This window comes from Pristiophorus japonicus, unplaced genomic scaffold, assembly GCF_044704955.1.
Source record: "Pristiophorus japonicus isolate sPriJap1 unplaced genomic scaffold, sPriJap1.hap1 HAP1_SCAFFOLD_272, whole genome shotgun sequence".
Classification (NCBI taxonomy): Eukaryota; Metazoa; Chordata; class Chondrichthyes; family Pristiophoridae; genus Pristiophorus; species Pristiophorus japonicus.
In genome coordinates this window covers 850,309-871,372 of record NW_027252472.1, presented here as the reverse complement: position 1 = coordinate 871,372, position 21,064 = coordinate 850,309, and the positions used below count along the sequence as shown (strand labels likewise).

At 60.5% G+C, this 21,064-nt stretch overlaps 1 protein-coding gene across 1 annotated transcript in view; it reads right to left on the bottom strand.

The window, feature by feature from the left end:
- tfpt (TCF3 (E2A) fusion partner) overlaps positions 1-21,064 on the bottom strand; it is a 42,961-nt gene that overhangs the window by 2,394 nt on the left and 19,503 nt on the right. The window contains exon 4 of the mRNA XM_070871661.1: positions 1,346-1,573. Within this exon, the coding sequence (XP_070727762.1) occupies positions 1,346-1,573 (228 nt within the window). The remainder of the gene's footprint in view (positions 1-1,345; positions 1,574-21,064) is intronic.

Here is a 21,064-nt window from a genome sequence, read left to right as displayed (position 1 = left end):
ACAGGTACACAATCCCTATGGACCCAAACCCCTTCCCATTCACTCCCATTGTACACAATCCCAATGGACCCAAACCCCTTCCCATTCACTCCCCCCCGTACACAATCCCAATGGACTCAAACCCCTTCCCATTCACTCCCACCGTACACAATCCCAATGGACACAAATCCCTTCCCATTCACTCCCAGCGTACACAATCCCAATGGACACAAACCCCTTCCCATTCACTCCCATTGTACACAATCCCAATGGACACAAACCCCTTCCCATTCACTCCCACTGTACACAATCCCAATGGACCCAAACCCCTTCCCCTTAACTCCCACTGTACACAATCCCAATGGACACAAACCCTTTCCCATTCACTCCCACTGTACACAATCCCAATGGACCCAAACCCTTCCCATTCACTCCCACTGTACACAATCCCAATGGATCCAAACCCCTTCCCATTCACTCCCACCGTACACAATCCCAATGGACTCAAACCCCTTCCCATTCTCTCCCAGCGTACACAATCCCAATGGACACAAACCCCTTCCCATTCACTCCCACTGTACACAATCCCAATGGACCCAAACCCCTTCCCATTCACTCCCACCGTACCCAATCCCAATGGACACAAACCCCTTCCCATTCACTCCCACCGTACACAATCCCAATGGACACAAACCCCTTCCGATTCACTTCCACCGTACACAATCCCTAATGGACCCAATCCCCTTCCCATTCACTCCCCCTGTACACAATCCCAATGGACCCAAAACCCTTCCCATTCACTCCCACTGTACACAATCCCAATGGACCCAATCCCCTTCCCATTCACTCCCACTGTACTCAATCCGAATGGACCGAAACCCTTTCACATTAACTCCCACTGTTCACAATCCCTATGGACCCAAACCCCTTCCCATTAACTCCCACTGTACACAATCCCTATGGACCCAAACCCCTTCCCATTAACTCCCACTGTACACAATCCCTATGGACCCAAACCCCTTCCCATTAACTCCCACTGTACACAATCCCTATGGACCCAAACCCCTTCCCATTAACTCCCACTGTACACAATCCCTATGGACCCAAACCCCTTCCCATTAACTCCCACTGTACACAATCCCTATGGACCCAAACCCCTTCCCATTAACTCCCACTGTACACAATCCCTATGGACCCAAACCCCTTCCCATTAACTCCCACTGTACACAATCCCTATGGACCCAAACCCCTTCCCATTAACTCCCACTGTACACAATCCCTATGGACCCAAAACCCTTTCCCATTCACTCCCACCGTACACAATCCCGATGGACCCAAACCCCTTCCCATTCGCTCCCACAGGTACCTGTTTGATTTGCCCGTGGCCCGGCATGTAGTAGGGGCTGGAATGCCTCTTGGCGGGCGGAGCCTCCCTCTCGTCCTTCATCCTCTTCCGTTTGCCACTACCCCCTTCGCCGGGAGGGGGGCTGAGCGACCCCTGCGACCGTGGTTTGGGGGCTTGGGGGTCCTCTCCGTCGGTGGGCCCGCTCTGCCCCTCACTGCCCGCCCTCTCGTCCCTGCGGCCTCCCTCGTCCTACCAACACACAAGCGGGTGACCGCAGTTAACCCGCCAGCTCGCTGAGTCGTAATTACAACAGTGACCAGAGTCTGTGGCCATGCTGCGTGTCCCACATGCATTCCAGAAGAGCAGAAACGTACCCCGACTAAATGTCGGCAAGGCCGAAGCCATTGCCTTGGGTCACCGTCGCAAACTGCGTTGCCCGAGCCTCCGACTCCCTCCCTCTCCCCAGCTCCTGTCTGAGGCTGAACCACACCGTTTGCAACCTTGGAGTCGGATTTGACCCTGAAATGAGCTTCCCACCCGGTTGCCGCCCCATCACCAAAAGCCCCTCCGCAACATCACCCGTCTCCGCCCACTGCCTCAGCTCATCCGCTGCTGAAGCCCTCACCCGTGCCTCTCTCCCCTCCAGACTTCACCGTTCCAACGCACTCCTGGCCGGCCTCCCACGTTCTACCCGACGTAAACTAGAGGTGATCCAAAACTCGGCTGTCCCCGTGTCCTAACTCGCACCCAGTCCCACTCACCCATCACCCCCTGTGCTCACTGACCCCGTGTCCTAACTCACACCCAGTCCCACTCACCCATCACCCTCTGTGCCCCGTGTCCTAACTCACACCCAGTCCCACTCACCCATCACCTTGTGCTCACTGACCCCGTGTCCTAACTCACACCCAGTCCCACTCACCCATCACCCCCTGTGCTCACTGCCCCCGTGTCCTAACTCACACCCAGTCCCACTCACCCATCACCCCCTGTGCTCACTGCCCCGTGTCCTAACTCACACCCAGTCCCACTCACCCATCACCCCCTGTGCTCACTGTCCCCGTGTCCTAACTCACACCCAGTCCCACTCACCCATCACCCTGTGCTCACTGACCCCGTGTCCTAAATCACACCCAGTCCCACTCACCCATCACCCCCTGTGCTCACTGACCCCGTGTCCTAACTCACACCCAGTCCCACTCACCCATCACCCCCTGTGCTCACTGTCCCCGTGTCCTAACTCACACCCAGTCCCACTCACCCATCACCCTGTGCTCACTGACCCCGTGTCCTAAATCACACCCAGTCCCACTCACCCATCACCCCCTGTGCTCACTGCCCCGTGTCCTAACTCACACCCAGTCCCACTCACCCATCACCCCCTGTGCTCACTGCCCCGTGTTCTAACTCACACCCAGTCCCACTCACCCATCACCCCTGTGCCCCGTGTCCTAACTCACACCCAGTCTCGCTCACCCATCACCCCCTGTGCTCACTGACCCCGTGTCCTAACTCACACCCAGTCCCACTCACCCATCACCCTCTGTGCTCACTGTCCCCGTGTCCTAACTCACACCCAGTCCCACTCACCCATCACCCCCTGTGCTCACTGTCCCAGTGTCCTAACTCACACCCAGTCCCACTCACCCATCACCCCCTGTGCTCACTGACCCATGTCCTAACTCACACCCAGTCCCACTCACCCATCACCCCCTGTGCCCCATGTCCTAACTCACACCCAGTCCCACTCACCCATCACCCACTGTGCTCACTGACCCCGTGTCCTAACTCACACCCAGTCCCACTCACCCATCACCCCCTGTGCCCCGTGTCCTAACTCACACCCAGTCCCACTCACCCATCACCCCCTGTGCCCTGTGTCCTAACTCACACCCATTCCCACTCACCCATCACCCCCTGTGACCCGTGTCCAAACTCACACCGAGTCCCACTCACCCATCACCCCCTGTGCTCACTGCCACGTGTCCTAACTCACACCCAGTCCCACTCACCCATCACCCCCTGTGCTCACTGACCCCGTGTCCTAACTAACACCCAGTCCCACTCACCCATCACCCCCTGTGCTCACTGACCCCGTGTCCTAACTCACACCCAGTCCCACTCACCCATCACCCCCTGTGCTCACTGACCCCGTGTCCTAACTCACACCCAGTCCCACTCACCCATCACCCTCTGTGCTCACTGTCCCCGTGTCCTAACTCACACCCAGTCCCACTCACCCATCACCCCCTGTGCTCACTGTCCCAGTGTCCTAACTCACACCCAGTCCCACTCACCCATCACCCCCTGTGCTCACTGACCCATGTCCTAACTCACACCCAGTCCCACTCACCCATCACCCCCTGTGCCCCATGTCCTAACTCACACCCAGTCCCACTCACCCATCACCCACTGTGCTCACTGACCCCGTGTCCTAACTCACACCCAGTCCCACTCACCCATCACCCCCTGTGCCCCGTGTCCTAACTCACACCCAGTCCCACTCACCCATCACCCCCTGTGCCCTGTGTCCTAACTCACACCCATTCCCACTCACCCATCACCCCCTGTGACCCGTGTCCAAACTCACACCGAGTCCCACTCACCCATCACCCCCTGTGCTCACTGCCACGTGTCCTAACTCACACCCAGTCCCACTCACCCATCACCCCCTGTGCTCACTGACCCCGTGTCCTAACTAACACCCAGTCCCACTCACCCATCACCCCCTGTGCTCACTGACCCCGTGTCCTAACTCACACCCAGTCCCACTCACCCATCACCCCCTGTGCCCCGTGTCCTAACTCACACCCAGTCCCACTCACCCATCACCCCCTGTGCTCACTGTCCCCGTGTCCTAACTCACACCCAGTCCCACTCACCCATCACGCCCTGTGCTCACTGTGCCCCGTGTCCTAACTCACACCCAGTCCCACTCACCCATCATCCCCTGTGCTCACTGACCCCGTGTCCTAACTCACACCCAGTCCCACTCACCCATCACCCCCTGTGCTCACTGACCCCGTGTCCTAACTCACATCCAATCCCACTCACCCATCACCCCCTGTGCTCACTGTCCCCGTGTCCTAACTCACATCCAGTCCCACTCACCCATCACCCCCTGTGCTCACTGACCCCGTGTCCTAACTCACACCCAGTCCCACTCACCCATCACCCGCTGTGCCCCGTGTCCTAACTCACACCCAGTCCCACTCTCCCATCACCCCCTGTGCCCCGTGTCCTAACTCGCACCCAGTCCCACTCACCCATCACCCCCTGTGCTCACTGACCCCGTGTCCTAACTCACACCCAGTCCCACTCACCCATCACCCTCTGTGCCCCGTGTCCTAACTCACACCCAGTCCCACTCACCCATCACCTTGTGCTCACTGACCCCGTGTCCTAACTCACACCCAGTCCCACTCACCCATCACCCCCTGTGCTCACTGCCCCCGTGTCCTAACTCACACCCAGTCCCACTCACCCATCACCCCCTGTGCTCACTGCCCCGTGTCCTAACTCACACCCAGTCCCACTCACCCATCACCCCCTGTGCTCACTGTCCCCGTGTCCTAACTCACACCCAGTCCCACTCACCCATCACCCTGTGCTCACTGACCCCGTGTCCTAAATCACACCCAGTCCCACTCACCCATCACCCCCTGTGCTCACTGACCCCGTGTCCTAACTCACACCCAGTCCCACTCACCCATCACCCCCTGTGCTCACTGTCCCCGTGTCCTAACTCACACCCAGTCCCACTCACCCATCACCCTGTGCTCACTGACCCCGTGTCCTAAATCACACCCAGTCCCACTCACCCATCACCCCCTGTGCTCACTGCCCCGTGTCCTAACTCACACCCAGTCCCACTCACCCATCACCCCCTGTGCTCACTGCCCCGTGTTCTAACTCACACCCAGTCCCACTCACCCATCACCCCTGTGCCCCGTGTCCTAACTCACACCCAGTCTCGCTCACCCATCACCCCCTGTGCTCACTGACCCCGTGTCCTAACTCACACCCAGTCCCACTCACCCATCACCCTCTGTGCTCACTGTCCCCGTGTCCTAACTCACACCCAGTCCCACTCACCCATCACCCCCTGTGCTCACTGTCCCAGTGTCCTAACTCACACCCAGTCCCACTCACCCATCACCCCCTGTGCTCACTGACCCATGTCCTAACTCACACCCAGTCCCACTCACCCATCACCCCCTGTGCCCCATGTCCTAACTCACACCCAGTCCCACTCACCCATCACCCACTGTGCTCACTGACCCCGTGTCCTAACTCACACCCAGTCCCACTCACCCATCACCCCCTGTGCCCCGTGTCCTAACTCACACCCAGTCCCACTCACCCATCACCCCCTGTGCCCTGTGTCCTAACTCACACCCATTCCCACTCACCCATCACCCCCTGTGACCCGTGTCCAAACTCACACCGAGTCCCACTCACCCATCACCCCCTGTGCTCACTGCCACGTGTCCTAACTCACACCCAGTCCCACTCACCCATCACCCCCTGTGCTCACTGACCCCGTGTCCTAACTAACACCCAGTCCCACTCACCCATCACCCCCTGTGCTCACTGACCCCGTGTCCTAACTCACACCCAGTCCCACTCACCCATCACCCCCTGTGCCCCGTGTCCTAACTCACACCCAGTCCCACTCACCCATCACCCCCTGTGCTCACTGTCCCCGTGTCCTAACTCACACCCAGTCCCACTCACCCATCACGCCCTGTGCTCACTGTGCCCCGTGTCCTAACTCACACCCAGTCCCACTCACCCATCATCCCCTGTGCTCACTGACCCCGTGTCCTAACTCACACCCAGTCCCACTCACCCATCACCCCCTGTGCTCACTGACCCCGTGTCCTAACTCACATCCAATCCCACTCACCCATCACCCCCTGTGCTCACTGTCCCCGTGTCCTAACTCACATCCAGTCCCACTCACCCATCACCCCCTGTGCTCACTGACCCCGTGTCCTAACTCACACCCAGTCCCACTCACCCATCACCCGCTGTGCCCCGTGTCCTAACTCACACCCAGTCCCACTCTCCCATCACCCCCTGTGCCCCGTGTCCTAACTCACACCCAGTCCCACTCACCCATCACCCCCTGTGCTCACTGCCCCGTGTCCTAACTCACACCCAGTCCCACTCACCCATCACCCCCTGTGCTCACTGACCCCGTGTCCTAACTCACATCCAGTCCCACTCACCCATCACCCCCTGTGCTCACTGACCCCGTGTCCTAACTCACACCCAGTCCCACTCACCCATCACCCCCTGTGCTCACTGTCCCCGTGTTCTAACTCACACCCAGTCCCACTCACCCATCACCCCCTGTGCTCACTGACCCCGTGTCCTAACTCACACCCAGTCCCACTCACCCATCACCCACTGTGCTCACTGACCCCGTGTCCTAACTCACACCCAGTCCCACTCACCCATCACCCCCTGTGCCCCGTGTCCTAACTCACACCCAGTCCCACTCACCCATCACCCGCTGTGCCCCGTGTCCTAACTCACACCCAGTCCCACTCACCCATCACACCCTGTGACACGTGTCCAAACTCACACCCAGTCCCACTCACCCATCACCCCCTGTGCTCACTGCCACGTGTCCCAACTCACACCCAGTCCCACTCACCCATCACCCCCTGTGCTCACTGACCCCGTGTCCTAACTCACACCCAGTCCCGCTCACCCATCACCCCCTGTGCTCACTGCCCCGTGTCCTAACACCCAGTCCCACTCACCCATCACCCCCTGTGCTCACTGCCCCGTGTCCTAACTCACACCCTGTCCCACTCACCCATCACCCCCTGTGCTCACTGACCCCGTGTCCTAACTCACACCCAGTCCCACTCACCCATCACCCACTGTGCTCACTGACCCCGTGTCCTAACTCACACGCACTCCCACTCACCCATCACCCCCTGTGCCCCGTGTCATAACTCACACCCAGTCCCACTCACCCATCACCCCCTGTGCTCACTGTCCCCGTGTCCTAACTCACACCCAGTCCCACTCACCCATCACCCCCTGTGCTCACTGTGCCCCGTGTCCTAACTCACACCCAGTCCCACTCACCCATCACCCCCTGTGCTCACTGATCCCGTGTCCTAACTCACACCCAGTCCCACTCACCCATCACCCCCTGTGCCCCGTGTCCTAACTCACACCCAGTCCCACTCACCCATCACCCCCTGTGCTCACTGTCCCCGTCTCCTAACTCACACCCAGTCCCACTCACCCATCATCCCCTGTGCTCACTGTGCCCCGTGTCCTAACTCACATCCAGTCCCACTCACCCATCACCCCCTGTGCTCACTGACCCCGTGTCCTAACTCACACCCCGTCCCACTCACCCATCACCCGCTGTGCCCCGTGTCCTAACTCACACCCAGTCCCACTCACCCATCACCCCCTGTGCCCCGTGTCCTAACTCACACCCAGTCCCACTCACCCATCACCCTCTGTGCTCACTGCCCCACGTCCGAACTCATACCCAGTCCCACTCACCCATCACCCCCTGTGCTCACTGACCCGTGTCCTAACTCACACCTAGTCCCACTCACCCATCACCCGCTGTGCTCACTGACCCGTGTCCTAACTCACACCCAGTCCCACTCACCCATCACTCCCTGTGCTCACTGACCCCGTGTCCTAACTCACACCGAGTCCCACTCACCCATCACTCCCTGTGCTCACTGACCCGTGTCCTAACTCACACCGAGTCCCACTCACCCATCACCCCCTGTGCTCACTGACCCCGTGTCCTAACTCACACCCAGTCCCACTCACCCATCACCCCCTGTGCTCACTGACCCCGTGTCCTAACTCACACCCAGTCCCACTCACCCATCACCCCCTGTGCTCACAGCCCTGTGTCCTAACTCACACCCAGTCCCACTCACCCATCACCCCCTGTGTCCCGTGTCCTAACTCACACCCAGTCCCACTCACACATCACCCCCAGTGCTCACTGCCCCGTGTCCTAACTCACACCCAGTCCCACTCACCCATCACCCCCTGTGCCCCGTGTCCTAACTCACACCCAGTCCCACTCACCCATCACCCGCTGTGCTCACTGACCCCGTGTCCCAACTCACACCCAGTCCCACTCACCCATCACCCACTGTGCTCACTGTCCCAGTGTCCTAACTCACACCCAGTCCCACTCACCCATCACCCCCTGTGCTCACTGACATCGTGTCCTAACTCACACCCAGTCCCACTCACCCATCACCCACTGTGCTCACTGACCCCGTGTCCTAACTCACACCCAGTCCCACTCACCCATCACCCCCTGTGCTCACTGACCCCGTGTCCTAACTCACACCCAGTCCCTCTCACCCATCACCCCCTGTGCCCCGTGTCCTAACTCACACCCAGTCCCACTCACCCATCACCCCCTGTGCCCCGTGTCCTAACTCACACCCAGTCCCACTCACCCATCACCCCCTGTGACCCGTGTCCAAACTCACACCCAGTCCCACTCACCCATCACCCCCTGTGCTCACTGCCACGTGTCCTAACTCACACCCAGTCCCACTCACCCATCACCCCCTGTGCTCACTGACCCCGTGTCCTAACTCACACCCAGTCCCACTCACCCATCACCCCCTGTGCTCACTGACCCCGTGTCCTAACTCACACCCAGTCCCGCTCACCCATCACCCCCTGTGCTCACTGCCCCGTGTCCTAACTAACACCCAGTCCCACTCACCCATCACCCCCTGTGCTCACTGCCCCGTGTCCTAACTCACACCCAGTCCCACTCAACCATCACCCCCTGTGCTCACTGACCCCGTGTCCTAACTCACACCCAGTCCCACTCACCCATCACCCCCTGTGCTCACTGACCCCGTGTCCTAACTCACACCCAGTCCCGCTCACCCATCACCCCCTGTGCTCACTGCCCCGTGTCCTAACACCCAGTCCCACTCACCCATCACCCCCTGTGCTCACTGCCCCGTGTCCTAACTCACACCCTGTCCCACTCACCCATCACCCCCTGTGCTCACTGACCCCGTGTCCTAACTCACACCCAGTCCCACTCACCCATCACCCACTGTGCTCACTGACCCCGTGTCCTAACTCACACGCACTCCCACTCACCCATCACCCCCTGTGCCCCGTGTCATAACTCACACCCAGTCCCACTCACCCATCACCCCCTGTGCTCACTGTCCCCGTGTCCTAACTCACACCCAGTCCCACTCACCCATCACCCCCTGTGCTCACTGTGCCCCGTGTCCTAACTCACACCCAGTCCCACTCACCCATCACCCCCTGTGCTCACTGATCCCGTGTCCTAACTCACACCCAGTCCCACTCACCCATCACCCCCTGTGCCCCGTGTCCTAACTCACACCCAGTCCCACTCACCCATCACCCCCTGTGCTCACTGTCCCCGTCTCCTAACTCACACCCAGTCCCACTCACCCATCATCCCCTGTGCTCACTGTGCCCCGTGTCCTAACTCACATCCAGTCCCACTCACCCATCACCCCCTGTGCTCACTGACCCCGTGTCCTAACTCACACCCCGTCCCACTCACCCATCACCCGCTGTGCCCCGTGTCCTAACTCACACCCAGTCCCACTCACCCATCACCCCCTGTGCCCCGTGTCCTAACTCACACCCAGTCCCACTCACCCATCACCCTCTGTGCTCACTGCCCCATGTCCGAACTCATACCCAGTCCCACTCACCCATCACCCCCTGTGCTCACTGACCCGTGTCCTAACTCACACCTAGTCCCACTCACCCATCACCCGCTGTGCTCACTGACCCGTGTCCTAACTCACACCCAGTCCCACTCACCCATCACTCCCTGTGCTCACTGACCCCGTGTCCTAACTCACACCGAGTCCCACTCACCCATCACTCCCTGTGCTCACTGACCCGTGTCCTAACTCACACCGAGTCCCACTCACCCATCACCCCCTGTGCTCACTGACCCGTGTCCTAACTCACACCCAGTCCCACTCACCCATCACCCCCTGTGCCCCGTGTCCTAACTCACACCCAGTCCCACTCACCCATCACCCCCTGTGCTCACTGACCCCGTGTCCTAACTCACACCCAGTCCCACTCACCCATCACCCCCTGTGCTCACAGCCCTGTGTCCTAACTCACACCCAGTCCCACTCACCCATCACCCCCTGTGTCCCGTGTCCTAACTCACACCCAGTCCCACTCACACATCACCCCCAGTGCTCACTGCCCCGTGTCCTAACTCACACCCAGTCCCACTCACCCATCACCCCCTGTGCCCCGTGTCCTAACTCACACCCAGTCCCACTCACCCATCACCCGCTGTGCTCACTGACCCCGTGTCCCAACTCACACCCAGTCCCACTCACCCATCACCCACTGTGCTCACTGTCCCAGTGTCCTAACTCACACCCAGTCCCACTCACCCATCACCCCCTGTGCTCACTGACATCGTGTCCTAACTCACACCCAGTCCCACTCACCCATCACCCACTGTGCTCACTGACCCCGTGTCCTAACTCACACCCAGTCCCACTCACCCATCACCCCCTGTGCTCACTGACCCCGTGTCCTAACTCACACCCAGTCCCTCTCACCCATCACCCCCTGTGCCCCGTGTCCTAACTCACACCCAGTCCCACTCACCCATCACCCCCTGTGCCCCGTGTCCTAACTCACACCCAGTCCCACTCACCCATCACCCCCTGTGACCCGTGTCCAAACTCACACCCAGTCCCACTCACCCATCACCCCCTGTGCTCACTGCCACGTGTCCTAACTCACACCCAGTCCCACTCACCCATCACCCCCTGTGCTCACTGACCCCGTGTCCTAACTCACACCCAGTCCCACTCACCCATCACCCCCTGTGCTCACTGACCCCGTGTCCTAACTCACACCCAGTCCCGCTCACCCATCACCCCCTGTGCTCACTGCCCCGTGTCCTAACTAACACCCAGTCCCACTCACCCATCACCCCCTGTGCTCACTGCCCCGTGTCCTAACTCACACCCAGTCCCACTCAACCATCACCCCCTGTGCTCACTGACCCCGTGTCCTAACTCACACCCAGTCCCACTCACCCATCACCCCCTGTGCTCACTGACCCCGTGTCCTAACTCACACCCAGTCCCACTCACCCATCACCCACTGTGCTCACTGACCCCGTGTCCTAACTCACACCCACTCCCACTCACCCATCACCCCCTGTGCCCCGTGTCCTAACTCACACCCAGTCCCACTCACCCATCACCCCCTGTGCTCACTGTCCCCGTGTCCTAACTCACACCCAGTCCCACTCACCCATCACCCCCTGTGCTCACTGTGCCCCGTGTCCTAACTCACACCCAGTCCCACTCACCCATCACCCCCTGTGCTCACTGTCCCCGTGTCCTAACTCACACCCAGTCCCACTCACCCATCACCCCCTGTGCTCACTGTGCCCCGTGTCCTAACTCACACCCAGTCCCACTCACCCATCATCCCCTGTGCTCACAGACCCCGTGTCCTAACTCACACCCAGTCCCACTCACCCATCACCCCCTGTGCTCACTGACCCCGTGTCCTAACTCACATCCAATCCCACTCACCCATCACCCCCTGTGCTCACTGTCCCCGTGTCCTAACTCACATCCAGTCCCACTCACCCATCACCCCCTGTGCTCACTGACCCCGTGTCCTAACTCACACCCAGTCCCACTCACCCATCACCCGCTGTGCCCCGTGTCCTAACTCACACACAGTCCCACTCACCCATCACCCCCTGTGCCCCGTGTCCTAACTCACACCCAGTCCCACTCACCCATCACCCCCTGTGCTCACTGCCCCGTATCCTAACTCACACCCAGTCCCACTCACCCATCACCCGCTGTGCTCACTGACCCCGTGTCCTAACTCACACCCAGTCCCACTCACCCATCACCCCCTGTGCTCACTGACCCCGTGTCCTAACTCACACCCAGTCCAACTCACCCATCACCCCCTGTGCTCACTGACCCCGTGTCCGAACTCACACCCAGTCCCACTCACCCATCACCCCCTGTGCTCACTGCCCCGTGTCCTAACTCACACCCAGTCCCACTCACCCATCACCCCCTGTGCTCACTGACCCCGTGTCCTAACTCACACCCAGTCCCACTCACCCATCACCCCCTGTGCTCGCTGACCCCGTGTCCTAACTCACACCCAGTCCCACTCACCCATCACCCCCTGTGCTCACTGACCCCGTGTCCTTACTCACACCCAGTCCCACTCACCCATCACTCCCTGTGCTCACTGCCCCGTGTCCTAACTCACACCCAGTCCCACTCACCCATCACCCCCTGTGCTCACTGACCCCGTGTCCTAACTCACACCCAGTCCCACTCACCCATCACCTCCTGTGCTCATTGACCCCGTGTCCTAACTCACACCCAGTCCCACTCACCCATCACCCCCTGTGCTCACTGCCCCGTGTCCTAACTCACACCCAATCCCACTCACCCATCACCCGCTGTGCCCCGTGTCCTAACTCACACCCAGTCCCACTCACCCATCACCCCCTGTGCCCCGTGTCCTAACTCACACCCAGTCCCACTCACCCATCACCCCCTGTGCTCACTGACCCCGTGTCCTAACTCACACCCAGTCCCACTCACCCATCACCCCCTGTTCCTCGTGTCCTAACTCACACCCAGTCCCACTCACCCATCACCCCCTGTGCTCACTGACCCCGTATCCTAACTCACACCCAGTCCCACTCACCCATCACACCCTGTGCTCACTGACCCCGTGTCCTAACTCACACCCAGTCCCACTCACCCATCACCCCCTGTGCTCACTGCCCCGTGTCCTAACTCACACCCAGTCCCACTCACCCATCACCCCCTGTGCTCACTGACCCCGTGTCCTAACTCACACCCAGTCCCACTTACCCATCACCACCTGTGCCCCGTGTCCTAACTCACACCCAGTCCCACTCACCCATCACCCCCTGTGCTCACTGCCCCGTGTCCTAACTCACACCCAGTCCCACTCACCCATCACCCCCTGTGCTCACTGCCCCGTGTCCTTACTCACACCCAGTCCCACTCACCCATCACCCCCTGTGCTCACTGACCCCGTGTCCTAACTCACACCCAGTCCCACTCACCCATCACCCACTGTGCCCCGTGTCCTAACTCACACCCAGTCCCACTCACCCATCACCCCCTGTGTCCCGTGTCCTAACTCACACCCAGTCCCACTCACCCATCACCCCCTGTGCTCACTGACCCCGTGTCCTAACTCACACCCAGTCCCACTCACCCATCACCCCCTGTGTCCCGTGTCCTAACTCACACCCAGTCCCACTCACCCATCACCCACTGTGCTCACTGACCCCGTGTCCTAACTCACACCCAGTCCCACTCACCCATCACCCCTTGTGCTCACTGACCCCGTGTCCTAACTCACACCCAGTCCCACTCACCCATCACCCTGTGCTCACTGACCCCGTGTCCTAACTCACACCCAGTCCCACTCACCCATCACCCCCTGTGCTCACTGACCCCGTGTCCTAACTCACACCCAGTCCCACTCACCCATCACCCCCTGTGCTCACTGACCCCGTGTCCTAACTCACACCCAGTCCCACTCACCCATCACCCCCTGTGCTCACTGACCCGTGTCCTAACTCACACCCAGTCCCGCTCACCCATCACCCCCTGTGCTCACTTCCCCGTGTCCGAACTCACACCCAGTCCCACTCACGCCATCACCCGCTGTGCTCACTGTCCCGTGTCCGAACTCACACCCAGTCCCACTCACCCATCACCCCCTGTGCTCACTGCCCTCATGTCCTAACTCACACCCAGTCCCACTCACCCATCACCCCCTGTGCTCACTGTCCCCGTGTCCTAACTCACACCCAGTCCCACTCACCCATCACTCCCTGTGCTCACTGACCCCGTGTCCGAACTCACACCCAGTCCCACTCACCCATCACCCCCTGTGCTCACTGACCCAGTGTCCTAACTCACACTCAGTCCCACTCACCCATCACCCTCTGTGTTCACTGACCCCGTGTCCGAACTCACACCCAGTCCCACTCACCCATCACCTCCTGTGCTCACTGCCCCGTGTCCTAACTCACACCCTGTCCCACTCACCCATCACCCACTGTGCTCACTGCCCCGTGTCCTAACTCACACCCAGTCCTACTCACCCATCACCCACTGTGCTCACTCCACCATTTCCTAACTCACACCCAGTCCCACTCACCCATCACCCCCTGTGCTCACTGCCCCGTGTCCTAACTCACACCCAGTCCCACTCACCCATCACCCGCTGTGCTCACTGCCGCCGTGTCCTAACTCACACTCAGTCCCACTCACCCATCACGCCCTGTGCTCACTGTCTCCGTTTCCTAACTCACACCCAGTCCCACTCACCCATCACCCCCAGTGCCCCGTGTCCTAACTCACACCCAGTCCCACTCACCCATCACCCCCTGTGCTCGCTGACCCCGTGTCCTAACTCACACCCAGTCCCACTCACCCATCACCCCCTGTGCTCACTGACCCCGTGTCCTTACTCACACCCAGTCCCACTCACCCATCACTCCCTGTGCTCACTGCCCCGTGTCCTAACTCACACCCAGTTCCACTCACCCATCACCCCCTGTGCTCACTGTCCCCGTGTCCTAACTCACACCCAGTCCCACTCACCCATCACCCACAGTGCTCACTGCCCCGTGTCCTAACTCACAACCAGTCCCACTCACCCATCACCCCCTGTGCTCACTGCCCCGTGTCCTAACTCACACCCAGTCCCACTCACCCATCACTCACTGTGCTCACTGCCCCGTGTCCTAACTCACACCCAGTCCCACTCACCCATCACCCCCTGTGCTCACTGCCCCGTGTCCTAACTCACACCCAGTCCCACTCACCCATCACCCCCTGTGCTCACTGCCCCCGTGTCCTAACTCACACCCAGTCCCACTCACCCATCATCCCCTGTGCTCACTGACCCCGTATCCTAACTCACACCCAGTCCCACTCACCCATCACGCCCTGTGCTCACTGTCCCCGTGTCCTAACTCACACCCAGTCCCACTCACCCATCACCCCCTGTGCCCCGTGTCCTAACTCACACACAGTCCCACTCACCCATCACCCCCTGTGCTCGCTGACCCCGTGTCCTAACTCACACCCAGTCCCACTCACCCATCACCCCCTGTGCTCACTGACCCCGTGTCCTAACTCACACCCAGTCCCACTCAGCCATCACCCGCTGTGCTCACTGCCCCGTGTCCTAACTCACACCCAGTCCCACTCACCCATCACCCCCTGTGCTCACTGCCCCGTGTCCTAACTCACACCAAGTCCCACTCACCCATCACCCCCTGTGCTCACTGCCCCGTGTCCTAACTCACACCCAGTCCCACTCACCCATCACCCCCTGTGCTCACTGCCCCGTGTCCTAACTCACACCCAGTCCCACTCACCCATCACCCCCTGTGCTCACTGCCCCGTGTCCTAACTCACACCCAGTCCCGCTCACCCATCACCCCCTGTGCTCACTGCCCCCGTGTCCTAACTCACACCCAGTCCCACTCACCCATCATCCCCTGTGCTCACTGACCCCGTGTCCTAACTCACACCCAGTCCCACTCACCCATCACGCCCTGTGCTCACTGTCCCCGTGTCCTAACTCACATCCAGTCCCACTCACCCATCACCCCCTGTGCCCCGTGTCCTAACTCACACCCAGTCCCACTCACCCATCACCCCCTGTGCTCGCTGACCCCGTGTCCTAACTCACACCCAGTCCCACTCACCCATCACCCACTGTGCTCACTGCCCCGTGTCCTAACTCACACCCAGTCCCACTCACCCATCACCCCCTGTGCTCACTGCCCCCGTGTCCTAACTCACACCCAGTCCCACTCACCCATCATCCCCTGTGCACACTGACCCCGTGTCCTAACTCACACCCAGTCCCACTCACCCATCACGCCCTGTGATCACTGTCCCCGTGTCCTAACTCACACCAAGTCCCACTCACCCATCACCCCCTGTGCCCCGTGTCCTAACTCACACCCAGTCCCACTCACCCATCACCCCCTGTGCTCGCTAACCCCGTGTCCTAACTCACACCCAGTCCCACTCACCCATCACCCCCTGTGCTCACTGACCCCGTGTCCTAACTCACACCCAGTCCCACTCACCCATCACTCCCTGTGCTCACTGCCCCGTGTCCTAACTCACACCCAGTCCCACTCACCCATCACCCCCTGTGCTCACTGTCCCCATGTCCTAACTCACACCCAGTCCCACTCACCCATCACCCACTGTGCTCACTGACCCCGTGTCCTAACTCACACCCAGTCCCGCTCACCCATCACCCTCTGTGCTCACTGCCCCGTGTCGTAACTCACACCCAGTCCCACTCACCCATCACCTCCTGTGCTCACTGCCCTCGTGTCCTAACTCACACCCAGTCCCACTCACCCATCACCCCCTGTGCTCACGGACCCCGTGGCCTAACTCACACCCAATCCCACTCACCCATCACGCCCTGTGCTCACTGTCCCCGTGTCGTAACTCACACCCAGTCCCACTCATCCATCACCCCCTGTGCCCCGTGTCCTAACTCACACCCAGTCCCACTCACCCATCACCCACACTGCTCACTGCCCCGTGTCCTAACTCACACCCAGTCCCACTCACCCATCACCCGCTGTGCTCACTGCCGCCGTGTCCTAACTCAAACAAGTCCCACTCACCCATCATCCCCTGTGCTCACTGACCCTGTGTCCTAACTCACACCCAGTCCCACTCACCCATCACCCGCTGTGCTCACTGTCCCCGTGTCCTAACTCACACCCAGTCCCACTCACCCATCACCCCCTGTGCTCACTGCCCCGTGTCCTAACTCACACCCAGTCCCGCTCACCCATCACCCCCTGTGCTCACTGCCCAGTGTCCTAACTCACACCCAGTCCCACTCACCCATCACACCTGTGCTCACTGCCCCGTGTCCTAACTCACACCCAGTCCCACTCACCCATCACCCCCTGTGCTCACTGACCCCGTGTCCTAACTCACACCCAGTCCAACTCACCCATCACCCCCTGTGCTCACTGACCCCGTGTCCGAACTCACACCCAGTCCCACTCACCCATCACCCCCTGTGCTCACTGCCCCGTGTCCTAACTCACACCCAGTCCCACTCACCCATCACCCCCTGTGCTCACTGACCCCGTGTCCTAACTCACACCCAGTCCCACTCACCCATCACCCCCTGTGCTCGCTGACCCCGTGTCCTAACTCACACCCAGTCCCACTCACCCATCACCCCCTGTGCTCACTGACCCCGTGTCCTTACTCACACCCAGTCCCACTCACCCATCACTCCCTGTGCTCACTGCCCCGTGTCCTAACTCACACCCAGTCCCACTCACCCATCACCCCCTGTGCTCACTGACCCCGTGTCCTAACTCACACCCAGTCCCACTCACCCATCACCTCCTGTGCTCATTGACCCCGTGTCCTAACTCACACCCAGTCCCACTCACCCATCACCCCCTGTGCTCACTGCCCCGTGTCCTAACTCACACCCAATCCCACTCACCCATCACCCGCTGTGCCCCGTGTCCTAACTCACACCCAGTCCCACTCACCCATCACCCCCTGTGCCCCGTGTCCTAACTCACACCCAGTCCCACTCACCCATCACCCCCTGTGCTCACTGACCCCGTGTCCTAACTCACACCCAGTCCCACTCACCCATCACCCCCTGTTCCTCGTGTCCTAACTCACACCCAGTCCCACTCACCCATCACCCCCTGTGCTCACTGACCCCGTATCCTAACTCACACCCAGTCCCACTCACCCATCACACCCTGTGCTCACTGACCCCGTGTCCTAACTCACACCCAGTCCCACTCACCCATCACCCCCTGTGCTCACTGCCCCGTGTCCTAACTCACACCCAGTCCCACTCACCCATCACCCCCTGTGCTCACTGACCCCGTGTCCTAACTCACACCCAGTCCCACTTACCCATCACCACCTGTGCCCCGTGTCCTAACTCACACCCAGTCCCACTCACCCATCACCCCCTGTGCTCACTGCCCCGTGTCCTAACTCACACCCAGTCCCACTCACCCATCACCCCCTGTGCTCACTGCCCCGTGTCCTTACTCACACCCAGTCCCACTCACCCATCACCCCCTGTGCTCACTGACCCCGTGTCCTAACTCACACCCAGTCCCACTCACCCATCACCCACTGTGCCCCGTGTCCTAACTCACACCCAGTCCCACTCACCCATCACCCCCTGTGTCCCGTGTCCTAACTCACACCCAGTCCCACTCACCCATCACCCCCTGTGCTCACTGACCCCGTGTCCTAACTCACACCCAGTCCCACTCACCCATCACCCCCTGTGTCCCGTGTCCTAACTCACACCCAGTCCCACTCACCCATCACCCACTGTGCTCACTGACCCCGTGTCCTAACTCACACCCAGTCCCACTCACCCATCACCCCTTGTGCTCACTGACCCCGTGTCCTAACTCACACCCAGTCCCACTCACCCATCACCCTGTGCTCACTGACCCCGTGTCCTAACTCACACCCAGTCCCACTCACCCATCACCCCCTGTGCTCACTGACCCCGTGTCCTAACTCACACCCAGTCCCACTCACCCATCACCCCCTGTGCTCACTGACCCCGTGTCCTAACTCACACCCAGTCCCACTCACCCATCACCCCCTGTGCTCACTGACGCGTGTCCTAACTCACACCCAGTCCCGCTCACCCATCACCCCCTGTGCTCACTTCCCCGTGTCCGAACTCACACCCAGTCCCACTCACGCCATCACCCGCTGTGCTCACTGTCCCGTGTCCGAACTCACACCCAGTCCCACTCACCCATCACCCCCTGTGCTCACTGCCCTCATGTCCTAACTCACACCCAGTCCCACTCACCCATCACCCCCTGTGCTCACTGTCCCCGTGTCCTAACTCACACCCAGTCCCACTCACCCATCACTCCCTGTGCTCACTGACCCCGTGTCCGAACTCACACCCAGTCCCACTCACCCATCACCCCCTGTGCTCACTGACCCAGTGTCCTAACTCACACTCAGTCCCACTCACCCATCACCCTCTGTGTTCACTGACCCCGTGTCCGAACTCACACCCAGTCCCACTCACCCATCACCTCCTGTGCTCACTGCCCCGTGTCCTAACTCACACCCTGTCCCACTCACCCATCACCCACTGTGCTCACTGCCCCGTGTCCTAACTCACACCCAGTCCTACTCACCCATCACCCACTGTGCTCACTCCACCATTTCCTAACTCACACCCAGTCCCACTCACCCATCACCCCCTGTGCTCACTGCCCCGTGTCCTAACTCACACCCAGTCCCACTCACCCATCACCCGCTGTGCTCACTGCCGCCGTGTCCTAACTCACACTCAGTCCCACTCACCCATCACGCCCTGTGCTCACTGTCTCCGTTTCCTAACTCACACCCAGTCCCACTCACCCATCACCCCCAGTGCCCCGTGTCCTAACTCACACCCAGTCCCACTCACCCATCACCCCCTGTGCTCGCTGACCCCGTGTCCTAACTCACACCCAGTCCCACTCACCCATCACCCCCTGTGCTCACTGACCCCGTGTCCTTACTCACACCCAGTCCCACTCACCCATCACTCCCTGTGCTCACTGCCCCGTGTCCTAACTCACACCCAGTTCCACTCACCCATCACCCCCTGTGCTCACTGTCCCCGTGTCCTAACTCACACCCAGTCCCACTCACCCATCACCCACAGTGCTCACTGCCCCGTGTCCTAACTCACAACCAGTCCCACTCACCCATCACCCCCTGTGCTCACTGCCCCGTGTCCTAACTCACACCCAGTCCCACTCACCCATCACTCACTGTGCTCACTGCCCCGTGTCCTAACTCACACCCAGTCCCACTCACCCATCACCCCCTGTGCTCACTGCCCCGTGTCCTAACTCACACCCAGTCCCACTCACCCATCACCCCCTGTGCTCACTGCCCCCGTGTCCTAACTCACACCCAGTCCCACTCACCCATCATCCCCTGTGCTCACTGACCCCGTATCCTAACTCACACCCAGTCCCACTCACCCATCACGCCCTGTGCTCACTGTCCCCGTGTCCTAACTCACACCCAGTCCCACTCACCCATCACCCCCTGTGCCCCGTGTCCTAACTCACACACAGTCCCACTCACCCATCACCCCCTGTGCTCGCTGACCCCGTGTCCTAACTCACACCCAGTCCCACTCACCCATCACCCCCTGTGCTCACTGACCCCGTGTCCTAACTCACACCCAGTCCCACTCAGCCATCACCCGCTGTGCTCACTGCCCCGTGTCCTAACTCACACCCAGTCCCACTCACCCATCACCCCCTGTGCTCACTGCCCCGTGTCCTAACTCACACCAAGTCCCACTCACCCATCACCCCCTGTGCTCACTGCCCCGTGTCCTAACTCACACCCAGTCCCACTCACCCATCACCCCCTGTGCTCACTGCCCCGTGTCCTAACTCACACCCAGTCCCACTCACCCATCACCCCCTGTGCTCACTGCCCCGTGTCCTAACTCACACCCAGTCCCGCTCACCCATCACCCCCTGTGCTCACTGCCCCCGTGTCCTAACTCACACCCAGTCCCACTCACCCATCATCCCCTGTGCTCACTGAC